Source organism: Vidua macroura, chromosome 8 (genome assembly GCF_024509145.1).
Source record: "Vidua macroura isolate BioBank_ID:100142 chromosome 8, ASM2450914v1, whole genome shotgun sequence".
Classification (NCBI taxonomy): domain Eukaryota; kingdom Metazoa; phylum Chordata; class Aves; order Passeriformes; family Viduidae; genus Vidua; species Vidua macroura.
The window spans coordinates 5,479,941-5,492,884 of NC_071578.1; the positions used below are offsets into that span (position 1 = coordinate 5,479,941).

A 12,944-nucleotide genomic window follows, 5' to 3' on the forward strand; every position below is an offset into this window, starting at 1 on the left:
CCCACTGGAAGTAAGGTAATTTTAATTACAGCCATCAATTTGTATACACAATAATGTGTATTTTACATATATCAAGAAAAAAAAAACATATTGCATTTCAAAATTTGTTTACTGCAATAACAGAGGCAAATAGTCAGGAATAAGGTTAAGCCACTAATATTAAGGAAAGCCACAATGTGTGTGTAAATTGAAGCCAGAGGAAAGCTACAGAAGCTCAGTACTCAGAGACATTAATTCCAAGAGTTTCACAATACCTAACTCACCCCAACCTCATGAAAATGGAGTCTGGATTGCAGGGCTGGACCTAGATTATTATCTAGCACCCATAAGCTTCACATTCCTATTTACAGTAACAGTTTTGAGATGTCAAACTGCAAGGTCAAGGTAAGTGTTTTAGTTCTCATAACTGCAGCCTACTTTCACTAAAATTGCCTTAATTAACTTACAATAGTCTGTGATTCTATAATTACCAGATCAAAATGTCATTTCAAATTGTTCCTTATTTCAGGATATGTGAACACTGAACTAGCTGTAACAAACTTCTAATATTTTCAAAGGCAAAAGTTCATTTTTACTTAAAAAAAAGCCACAATAAAACTCTTAACAGAGGCTTAAAAAGGTCTTTATAAAATAATCTCCATCACACTTACAATAGTAAGAAAATTATTCTGGTTGCTAGTTTTTAGTAAATATGAACTGGTTCGTGTAATCTGTATTAAAGATGGTTATAACTTCAGTTCACATTTCATTTCTTAAAGGGGCATGAACAAATGTGTCAAGAAAAGTAGATTATTGCCGTTTCTCATCAAGTCCTTTTTACTAAGGACATGCTGCCTTGGTAGGCAAAGCATGTCTGCCAGCCAGCTGAGACAGGAGAGCTGAAGGAGAGAAGTTATGATCTGCATGCCAAAAAAACCTTCATCAATCACCTTACATTTGGCAATGGTACAATTGAGCTGATTTAAGATCAAAACTGTGTCATTCCATCCATCTCCTGAATGACAGTCCTGATCATCTCATAACTTAAGTTTGCTTGAAGTGACACAAGAAGGTAGAATCCAAGCAAGTTCTGGACTGGCAGGAAAAAAACCTCTGATGTTTATCCTCTCATATGCAACTATGAAAATACCAGATGTTCTTCAGAGGGTTTTTCACCAGGTCTGCTGGAGCAACAGGAATGGCTGTGCAGAGAGAACAGAACATGGACATATTGGAAATAGGAAATCTATCAGGTTTTCTATTCCTGCAGTAGTACTAATCAAATTAAATATGCCACCATTCAATTTCCAGAGGGCTCAAAAAGATCTAAAAATCCATACATGTTTTTAATCAAACTTTTCATACAGTAAGCCTCTGAAATGTACTTTCTGGGGACACAAATTGGCAATTACAACTGCAAACAGAAAAAGCTCACAACAACTGCTAATAGGGTGTCATTTATTATACATTTTAACCAGCTGTTAGATTCTTTAGCTTTTGGTAATAAATTATCCTAGTGAGGATGGTGACAGTTTGTATGTCCAAGGTTTAATCTGCTGGTACACTTCTTTCCATTGTTTATATGGAACCTTACACTACTGTTTCACAAAGAGCAGCTCCTAGAAGATCTAAATCAAGTCACTCATACAAAATAAAAATGGATGTTGCTGTCAGAGGCACCACTGATAATAATTACCTTGACACTGTCACCCTTCATATTTGAAGGTCTGAAAAGAACAGGAAAAAAGAGAAAAACCCACATGACTGCTAACACTGAGGGAGAATTTTCCACTTCAGTAATTCCAGATTCCTTCTGATGAGATAATATTTACCACAGCACATGTAAAGACATTTCTTGTCATGTGGAAAAGATCCTGGTCTTGTGGTGTGCAGCCTTCCCAAGAGACCACTTCAGTGCATTCTGCCCTCCCATTTAAGCCTCTGGTATCTGAATCCCAGTCTCAAACCCTGTCCAGTCAAGCCAGTGCTGGGGGACATTCTGAGCACTTCCTGATGGATTTAGACTTCCCTGACTGTGCTTTGCTGTGTGACACCCTGCTAAACTGTCCCCCAACAGTGTAGTTCTCAATGAAAAAAACACAATTATCCCAGTTTGTTGCAGCTGAGCAACAAACTCCTCTGAGCTCTGCACTGATAAATCATCACACCCCATTCCCCCCTACAATGAGGCTTAAAGGCATTTCCTTTGCAGTGAGATTCCTATGATTTCAACCAGAGCCATCATAAAGAAATAGAAGTAGAGAAAAAATTCTGCAACTGTGACTTGAGACTGCATAAGCCATTGTGATGACTGATACACCACTGTCAGAGCTGTGCAGCCATCTGGTGCCTTTTTCCTTTTACTTCTCCATGCTTTAAAGAAATGCATTTGATCAGCCTTGACATTTTATTTAAAAAAAAAAAAGCTGCTATCAACTGACCATTAGAATCATTCTGTTACAAAAGAGTACTAAAACTGTATGGTAGCAATGAAAGATACCTAAAATATTCCTCTGAAATGTCAAGCATTTCTCTTCATGCTGGGTATTTATGTACCTTGACATTATCAGCTCTTCTGAAAATGGAGAAATACATCAGAAACTATCTTGTATGATTCCAAAAAGGCAAGGTGCATATTATTTCTTCCCTGCCTCTCAAAAGAAAGTATTTTCTTTTCTGTAACATTCAGTGATGCAAACTGGTACAATACAGATCCTTAGTTTGGAAACCTACATCGTAAAATAAAAATACCTGCAAGAATATTTCAGATCTAAGATACCCAATTGTAACATGTGCTTAGTTTCTTTTCAAAGCAAATTTCCATGCTGTGTTATTTCAGTCGTTCTACTGAAATTCTTAATCTATACAAAATAATAAAATACTGCCCTATATAAGGGTCTCATTATTTTATCAATAGCAATGTTTGACACCTTCTTAGGAGACAAACAGCTTTTTGCTGACAAATGTGCACCACTGGTCAACCAATCCAGTATTTACATTACACCAGTGAAACACTTTTGGGGTTCTTTAATCTACTGCACTGTAAATAAAGTTTCATCATATCCAAATTTTCCTATTCCTGAACAACAGAACTGAGGGAGAAGCATAAGAAAGAGATCATACTTTGCTTGTATTTGTAGTGGCAATTATTACCCAGTACCAAAAGCAATAACATCAGATATCTTCTGGAAATGAAAGGAAGAAGAAAAAGGCTTCCTCTGCATTCAAGTTTAGAAATTGTTTTTGCAATCAAAATGACATTTAACGGCTGTCTGCTTCATAATTTAAACTTCAGAGGAGAAAGGGAAAGTAAAGACATCTAAGCTGTAACTGAATTTGATAGAGCACAGAAGTTACATTAGAGCAAACTTACAAATTCATATTTTTATACATCAGTGCTGTGGCTGCTCAGGATTGATATTCATGGTTCTGTATATCTCTTTGAGAAACAGCAAGGCAGTGTCTTCAGATCCCCTACGAAGAATGAAATAAATAAAACAAAAGGAAAAAAGGGAAGGGAAAAAAAAGAGGGAAAGGTTAGCTCAATATGGTCCATTTTCTAATTCTCCTAAGTCACATTCCATCCTATTTCAGATCTCCAAAAAGTTTGCACAACCTCTTGGCCTAGTATTTATTTTTATGAACATAGCCTTACCTCTACCAGCTTCCTTCAAGCTGTAATTCTACCCAAGTTTTGAATTAGTTCTGCTATCAATCCTAGCCTATGCATTTACCTTTTTTCTAGGGCATTTCCTCCTCCTGTCCTCCCTGACTTCCTATGCTGCAACTCTAAATCCCCTCCTCTATCCTCTTCTTTGATGTTACTTCCTCCTCTTAATCTCCTCAAATAATGTATCACTTTTTCTCCTGAATATAGTCCACATTTCATTCTACTCATTTTGTCCCACTCCACTAATTAGCCCAGTTCTAACAGCAATATTCTAATTCTTCTCTAACTGGCAGGCCCCTAATTGTAAACAGACTATGTTAAACACCCACAGTCTTCCTCTCTTGCTTGCCACTGAAATGTTAGATAGCTCTCCAATAATTTAAAGATTAGTATCATTCAAGTGCCATGTTTCCAAGTGGCTGTTTTCCCTCCTCTTTTCCAAAATCAGAGCTTCCGGCTGTCTGAATCTAAAGTTAACATGAAGAGACTTAATTTTCTTCTTCATCTATAAAATGCTATTTAAACACACATTAACAATACCAACATAAAAAATAACAATGTTAAACAGGCAAATTTTAACAAAGTTACAGAGCTGCAGGAGTTGTTAGATGAGGGCAGCTTCCTGTGCTTTTCAAAATAAATTATATAGGGAGCCAGTGAAGGAGATTGAGATGGTCAGAACTGTGATCCTCCAAACATGAGGAACATAATTTGCAGAACACCAGTACAGAATTAAAGATGCAAGCTAAGGGAATACATGTATTTTCCACAATTCAGCACAGACATTTCTTGATGGTCTCTGCATTAAATGAGCAGCAAACAAGCAAGTAGAAGGTTCAACACAGAAGCTCCAATCTCTCCAACACTCAGAGCATTTCATTTAAAGCTTTTCCCACCATTCCTTAGGAAAAAAATGCTCTCCTATTTGGGTCATTAATCACTGTGCTTATCTTCCTTGCTCGAATGACAAAAACAGCCACGGGTACCAAGCTTTTAAAATGCTGGCAGTGATCGGCTGCCACCCTGTGGAAGGAATTCCAGTCCCTTCAGCTCTGCCGGTGGAACGGCACTGCCACCACCGGGTCACCCCGACAGAGCCCAGGGCTCACAGCGGCCCGGGAACCCCTCCTCTGGCACGTGTTGAGCTTCCACCGATGATGGCTCTAATGAGAACCTTCAGGTAACACCTTCAGAGCTGTGTTTTAACATCTGGGAAAAAAACGCCTGCTGCTAAAATTACCTACTGAAAATCAAAACCTTCAGGAAGAAGGTAGAGCACTCTTTGTCCAGCACCTGCTGAATTCAGAGAGACCAGTCACTCCTCCCTCACCAACACCCCCTTTGCACAGCTCACAGCTGACACCCAAGGTTGGCTATTACATACCAAGATGTGTTGTTAAATATAGTTCACACATCCTTTGCTCTGCCAGAAGAAGCAATAAAGTTTTACCACTTATTGTAGTCTAATAAAAATCCTGCATGAACAGTTTTATTTGAAAGCTACAGTTGTGAAAACGCTTCCAGAATTCTCCTTGTTTTGAAAATGACAGTTACTAAAAATGTTTGTTTGGAGTGTCAAAGGTCAAGAGAACAGCGTGCAATGTCTTTATTGCAAACAGATTTGTTCACTATTTGCTAACACAGAATTTTACTTTGAAATGGGATTAACAAATAGTGACATTCAAGCACAACACCCTGAGCCTGACACTCCTGGACAATCACATATACTGTGTCCCTTAAGCAGTATTTCTGGAATCACAGATATCTCCCCTTACCAGTAGCACAGGTGACTCTGCAAAGCAAACAGGTACTCATTAAAGCTTTCTATTGGTTTCTCTTGTAGAACATAATCAATGCGACGCCCTCCATTCAGCATCCCAACCTTCACCGAAACATCTTCATCTTTTGGAGGGTCTGGACTTTCATTGATCTTCTCAACTAAAATCAAAGAGTTTCACATTGAAAGTATTTTCAAGCACAGCCTGCTTGACTGTAATTAAGAAATATTACCCATTTTTTCTGCTGTAATTTCCAAGTGTTTGTGATAAGACAATAAGAACCTGAACTGCCCAGCATGGTTCAGAAAGGTTACTAAACTCGAGGCTTATTTCTTTCCTAACAGTTTAAACAGTTTGCTTAAGAAGTAACTGCTGAGTGATCTCTCCCTGAACTCACTCCAACCCACAAAGCTTTCATTGTAATTCCTCTCCCCCACCCAGCTGAGGAGGAGAGTGACAGAGCAGCTTTGGTGGGAACCTGGTGTTCAGCAGCGATCTCCTTTACAGGGTCAGAAAAATCAATAGCAAACAGTCATTGGGATACTCAAGTGTCAACTTGAGACAAGTAAGTTACAGAAAAACCAATAATGTGTCCATGTACCTTCCACCACCTGCTTTTCTTCCTCCTCTTGAATTTGGTTAGCTACTTTCTCCAGCTCTGCTTGCAGCTGGGTTGAAGATGTATGAGCACGTGCAAATTCATTAAGGGTCTGCCACGCACTCTTCAAAGAGCTAATAAAGCCCTGCTTCAGATCAGATCCCATCCGAGACAGAGAGTCTTTCAGCTCTGAGAAAGAAAAAACACACAAAAATGTACTTCAGAAGATTTCAAATTACCAACTAAAAGCAGAATTAAAAAGTTCTGTTCAATAAACATCCCAATTACCAGGGGAAACAAGCCTGCTATGTCATAATGTGTGTTTCCTGCTTCTCTATTCCATTTTAAAAGATTAGGTGAAATGCAATTAATATGCAATTGACTTCTTACTGAATGGGTCAGTGAATCCACCTAGATCAAAGTCAAAACAATAGGGAGCAATAGATCATATTCTTCTCCTTTACTATACACACTTTTGGAGAGTTGTAACCTGAAATAAGTATCAGTGTAGTCTAGCAAAGCAGACCCACTGTAATGGACAATTCCAAAGGACAGATGCTGCAGAATCTCTCCAAGTGCCTGAACAGAGGATTTCAGGAGGGGTCATTGAACTTGCACAACAGAAAAACTGACTTTCCTTATTAGATGTGCAAAATTTAAGTAGAGCTGAATGTCTGATGTGCATCCATGAGCAACAAAATCAGTCCCTGCCCTCCAATGGCTCCAGAACCTCCTTTTCCCTCAGGGTTTCCAACACTGAACAGGTTCTGGTTAAACACATCATGGTGGTCATTAGATTAGGGACACCAATAAATTTAGTTTCTGCTTCACAGCTTCTTAGAAATGAAGGTGATCAAGCAACGTACAGCAGTGTTTTAATGGAACTTTGGTAATGAGAAAGTTAAATCTGGAGGAAAAATGATTATTACTTTTGAATGGAATTGTGAATGCCCAACTTATGGGGCTGGGTAAAATCACCTGTGATGTTTAGGAAAAATATGGAGTCAGATATCCAGGGATATTAATTAATCTCTTAAAGTCTTACAATATTCTAATGCATAAAATAAGAACTAATGAATAGGATCCATATGAAGTAAGTTTTCTTTTTACCCAGATGAAGTCTTTTTCTGCCTTTATGATGTGGAATGAGAACTGGTTTTAAATCCATGTCTTCAATGATCATTGGTTCTAACCTGTAAGCTACTGGATCAAGCTGTTAAGAGACAACACATTGTCATTTAATTATCTTTAAAATTATTCTAATTCTCACATCTCAGTGAAAAAAAATCCCTATTTATTTATAGATTATAAACAACCATTTTTGAATTCTGCACGATTTGAATTTACAGAAATTCAGTTCATGACATATTAAGCAGGTTCATGAACTACTTTGGTCTTGTTCTCCTACAGAAAGAGATTCTAATGAGGAAACACAACAACAAGATTTCCTTGCACTCAATCTCTTATCAACCTTAAATTGTTAAACAAAATGAGACAGAGAAGAACAAACACTGCATGTAAATATACAAATATTCCATAAAAATCTACAAGAGTGGCCTCAAACTAATGAAAAAAAACCCTAACAACTCCCACCAAAAAAAACTTCCTTAATTCTGAAAAGAAACGAGGCAAATATTATGAAAACAACCCATGCTTGGAAGTGTTTTAGGAAATGTACATAGGGGAACAAGAGGCGTAATGCTCAGAAGGTAGAACTCAGTATTCTGCCTTTCTTGCCATCTACCTCAACTGAAATCAAATGTCAAAAGCAGTGCTACTCACTGGGTGATAGATATTGAAGAACCCCTTGCAGGTAGGGAGTCTGTAGTTTTCATCAATCTTCTCCACACCCCTCACAGTAAGGAACACACCAATAGGGGAACCAAGAGCAAAGAAAATATCTGGTTCAAAGTCCAGTGCACTGTAAACCACAGAAACCTAACAGACAGAAATCAGACACATCATCTCTCAGAACTGTCAGCTTCAAAGGAACTAGCAAAAGGTCATCAACATTAAAAAAAATTATAGTGAAAAGAGAGGATTGATCAAATCCTTTAAATTGTTCAAATCATTTAGATCTACACAGTCTCACCTGGCCAGTTCCAACTTCAAAATACTCATAGTCAATGTTCACAGAAGACACAGATGCACCAACTGGGAGCTTCCTCTTTGAGTGCATCTGACCAGACTCTGAAGGTGAGACAGAAGAAATTGCCTCTTTTGATTTCTGGGTGTCTTCTTGAGTCTGGAGTGTGGCAGCCAGCACTGCTTTCCTTTCTGCTACTGCTTTCTTCTGTTCCTTTTGAGAAAAGTTTTAAAGTTAGGGAGAAAAAAGGTTAATTTCACAGCTGTCAAAATTCCTTTAATATATTCAGGATGTTAACAAGAGTGTTCAAGAATAGAAGCTACTCCACAGCAAGGAAGTCAGTTACATTTGCTTAACAACTTTTAATTTCCATCCTGAAATATGTATTTACCTGCTTGGCTGCTCTGTCTTTTACAAAATTAGCTATTTTCTTTCTAGGTCCAAGAGGTATCCCCATCTCCTTCAGGTCATCGACTGTACACATGAGCTAAAGAAACAAACACCGAACACACACATCAAAATATATTTTTCTAGTAGAAAAAGTACTTATAACTTTTCTAGTAAAATGAATAATTTCATACTGACAATGATTTATGAATTTGTTAAGTCAGTTTATAAAGCTACAGAAAATACAAAAACTTAAGAAGACATCACACAAAGTGCCTTAACATAACTGGATGGATGCACCACATCAAGAAGAAACAGTAAGAGCTGCAGAACACTCAGTCTTCAAGTCATGCATTGATTATCTTGCAACTGCTGTCATGGCCACAGAAGTGAAAGGAAAAACAAAACAACAAGAAGGAAACCCTAACATAAACCTCCATTCCCTGGGTAGCCCCTAGAAGTCAAGTGAACGTTTCTGTACCAGAGACTCCATGTCAATCCGCTCCTTTTCGAAGGTGCTGGCATACTCTGACAAACTGAGCATTTCCAGAGTCTTCTGCAGAGTGGGAACATCCTCCTCTGCTTCAGCCTCACAAAGGTCATCAGCAGAAGTAGCAATGGAGGAGCCCAAGGAACTGGTATCTTCAGTCATCTCAACAAAACAGCACACAAACAGAATCACACCCTCTAACCGTGGAAAACCAGTAAGCAGCAAGTAAAACCAAATTTAACTATTTTCTCTTAAAAACATTATCAAGCAAGCTCTGTAAATATATATCCATTTTCAGTGAAGCAGGATACAGACTTTCCACTAAAATAGACCTGCAAAATAAATATTTAAAATTTACTATGAGAGACAACACACTCAAAAATGCTCCCTTTTATTCCTCAAACAACTGGTCACCATTTCTAGTCTAAACCCAGATTCTTTCCCTTTTATACATCTGCCCCATCACTTACTGTTAGACCAAGTTACATGTTCACAAGGGTCAAAGCTGATGTTCACCACCAAATCTCATTACTGGCCTACATGAAACTTGAGAAATCTAATCAATTTGTCCTGAGAAATGACAATATTTCCATTAACATGTTTAAATGTACTATCAAAACCCACAAACTGGGATCAGTTAATAAATTCTGAAAAGTTAAGAAAAAAATGACTGAAAATTTCAGATCTATAGGCCTGGAAAGACCAGCATGCAAATTACCTGTTTATCATGAACAGCCACGTCCTTCACACTCCCATTAACACCAGAGAATGGTCCAGAATTTACTGATGAAGCCAAGTCCTTCTGGTTAGACAGTATGTCAAATAGAATTAAGGAACCTGCAAACAGGAATTAGAGTTGATTTGGGAAAAGTATCAGGTTTTCTTATCCCTCAATCTTGAGCAAGATTTATATGCAATAGTAATGTCACAGTATAGTTTGACTAAGAGATGGCTGAATTAAAATACCCATATATTAACTTGAATATAATCACTCTCAGCTAAAAGCAACCCCTTTTCTTCCCTGTTCATGCTTTATGTAGTTGCCATGACTAAACTATTTTTCCTTAAACTCCTGAGACTGTTTGATGTGCTGGAGGAAAAGTTCCAGTCCAAACCAGTATGCCAATATTCTGCTCTAACACTTATTCTACCTTCCAAAAACTGATTGTACTTTTACTAAGTGGGGGTTCTGAGACATAGACACCCACCTAACAAGACACCCGATAACCTGTTAACTTTTAAACACAGATTAGACACTAAGTTTTCATGAAGGGAAGTAACTTTCTCTCAAAGCCTGATAAACTCAGCTGTTGAGAGGAGTTTGTCAGCTGTTTTCTGAAAGACAGCCATGCCCTAACAGCTAATTTGAGTTTTATGCATAACAAAGGGGGCATTTTCCTTTTAAGAGGAACTGATTTGGGCTAAAAGCAGCATTCCTCAGACAATCACCTAAGCTGTGCCCAGCCACAGAGACTCCCCCTTTGAAGTCGGGGTTGCGGCTCATGAAGAGCGCGTACAGGCGGTTCATTTCCATGCCCACTTTATCCACGATGGTCTGGCAGTAGGTGGGGCTGTTGTAGAACAGGATGTCGAGCAGCGTTTCGTTGGTGAAGTGCCTCAGGCGACCAATGCTCGGCAAAGTGATTTTCTTTATGTTCCTGGTAACAGAGAATCGTTAAAAGCATGAAAGGCTTTTAAGAAATGCTCGTGAGAACTTTGTTAGCTTTTTAAATTAATGCAATGTAAATGCTACAAAAACGGTCTCTAAAGAGATTTTTAAAAACCATACAGCCTTCAGTCCTCGTTGCATATTCACACATTAATGCTACCTGCTGATTGTAATATTTGAGAAAGATACAGCTCTTTTTTTTTCTCTCCAGGCTGAAGGGATGCCTGAAATAACCTCTTTTCTATTCCAACACTGTTCTCATAAAGTACCAGGGAAGTTTGGTGAGCAGACTGAAGTGGAAGAGGAAAAGGAACTCGCATATAAAATTAGAATCACAGAATGGTAATATTCTCTTTTTGAAGAAAAAGCTTGGCATCACCATCTGCCTGCCTGGAGTCAAGACAGCTGCACTGGAATTGCTACAGACTTGAGACTGCCTGGTTTGATTAACAGAGTAAAGATCCCTCCTCATGCAGTGCACAAATGCAAATAAAACACCAAGGCTGGAGGAAAGCAAATGGTGAGATTTGACTGAGCTACAACAGTCTGGAGAACATCAGCATCGCTTTAAGTGGCACAGGTCACCACCCTCACAATTTTTACTTCCCCAGCTTTAAGCAAGGGAAACAGCTTGAAATGTGAAGTCACAGCAAAGGGTTAGGCACAGAGAAGGGATTTAAAACAGATTTTTAAATGCTGTAACACTCCTACCCAAATATAGATACTTTGCTTCAAATAAAGAACTCCTTAGCTCAAGTGCCTAATCATAATTCAGGCACTCATCTGGGACTGGACAGAGGGCTCAATGCCTTCCTCAGAAATAACTGCTAGGGTCAAACTCAATCAGACTGCAGGAAAGTAAAGATTAGAAACCTCTCCACTCTAAATTGTGCACACCTCATCCTTGTGATCACAATTTCTACACACTCACTCATCATCAAGTATCATGCATTGGCCACTCTCATGCAAATCCAGTATTGAAAAATTGTGTGCATGAAAATAAACAAGAGAGATATTCCTCACACCCTTCCAGCTTTCCAAATGCTCCTCATCAAAATGTTAATTTTAAAAAAATCTGCAGATCTCTCTAATCCAGTCATATGCATATGAACTGCTCTTTTTCTCCACTTTCCATAACCCGTTAAACAGCAGCTTTTAAGATGTTTTCAACATTAAACAACACCCTCACCTCACCTGTCTACACCTGTTGCATCTCCATGCAGAGAACTGTGCCAGTGAACTGGAAGGAATTCCACCCTGCTCACTTTGCGTTCCTCCAAATACTTCTTGAAGTGAGTCTGCAACAACTTCAGAGAAACAGTCCTAAAATCATCAACTGTGAAGAAAAAGAATAATGAAAATTTGATAGCTGCAGTACTCAAGTAACACATAAATAATCCCTCCTTCCCCTTAATTTCACAGAATATAAATGATGGAAAGTGGAAAAATCTTTCCAAGTATTACTATTCTAACAAAGTACACATTTTTGTTAGAGTGGATTTTTTAGCAAGCTTCTATTTATCTCACGACAACTGCCTGTTCACTCCATAACCAGACAGGGCTTGCTTTACTTACTCAGTTGTAACAGAGTATATTAAAAAAAATAAAGCAAACACAGAACCACGCCACACACACAAGCCACACAAAGCAAATACATCCACTCACACCACAGAAAGAAAAAGCAAAAAATCCAATCAACCAAAAAAACCCCTCATCACATATCCCAAAACCCAAATCACCACACAAGTGTGATATTGAGTACTAGTAATAACAGCTAAAGCTTCAAGTTTGACAGAACACAGATTCTGCCTTTGGAAAATAATAATGAAAAAAATTGAATTTGTTAACATTAGAGACTTTTCTTTAAAAAAAAATATAAAGATGTGCTTATCTGAATATGAGCTAGAGAAAGCCACATTTGAACAGCAAGAATACAACTGCTCATTATGCAAGCCCAAACTTACCACATTCAACAATGCTTCTAAACCTCAAGTCACATACAGGACCTATGCCATGAACCATAAATACCAGATGGTCAATTTGGGACATTTCTCCTGTAGAAAAAAAAAAAAAAAAAAAGGAAAACATTCAGAGTACCAATATGTACAGCAGGAGTCAAGTTCAGTGTCTAGCAAGTGTAATACACACTTGTTTAATAAAACCTATTACATGACATGGTCCAGAACATAACAGAGCCCACAGGACTCCTTTGATTAAAATACCCCAAAACCAGATAACCTCAGCAAACAGCTGAGATGAAGGACTAAATTTAACCTTTAGACTCCAG

General features: G+C 38.2%; 1 protein-coding gene across 1 annotated transcript in view; it reads right to left on the bottom strand.

Moving 5' to 3' along the window:
- SEC23IP (SEC23 interacting protein) overlaps positions 1–12,944 on the bottom strand; it is a 22,048-nt gene continuing 9,104 nt past the window's right edge. The window contains exons 7-19 of the mRNA XM_053983213.1: positions 12,622–12,711; positions 11,852–11,993; positions 10,438–10,646; positions 9,707–9,825; positions 8,980–9,150; positions 8,503–8,598; positions 8,118–8,324; positions 7,808–7,963; positions 7,136–7,238; positions 6,029–6,214; positions 5,425–5,587; positions 3,353–3,453; positions 1–1,181 (exon numbers count right to left, since the gene is read on the bottom strand). Coding sequence (XP_053839188.1) covers positions 3,372–3,453; positions 5,425–5,587; positions 6,029–6,214; positions 7,136–7,238; positions 7,808–7,963; positions 8,118–8,324; positions 8,503–8,598; positions 8,980–9,150; positions 9,707–9,825; positions 10,438–10,646; positions 11,852–11,993; positions 12,622–12,711 — 1,724 coding nt within the window. The 3' untranslated portion in view covers positions 1–1,181; positions 3,353–3,371. The remainder of the gene's footprint in view (positions 1,182–3,352; positions 3,454–5,424; positions 5,588–6,028; positions 6,215–7,135; positions 7,239–7,807; positions 7,964–8,117; positions 8,325–8,502; positions 8,599–8,979; positions 9,151–9,706; positions 9,826–10,437; positions 10,647–11,851; positions 11,994–12,621; positions 12,712–12,944) is intronic.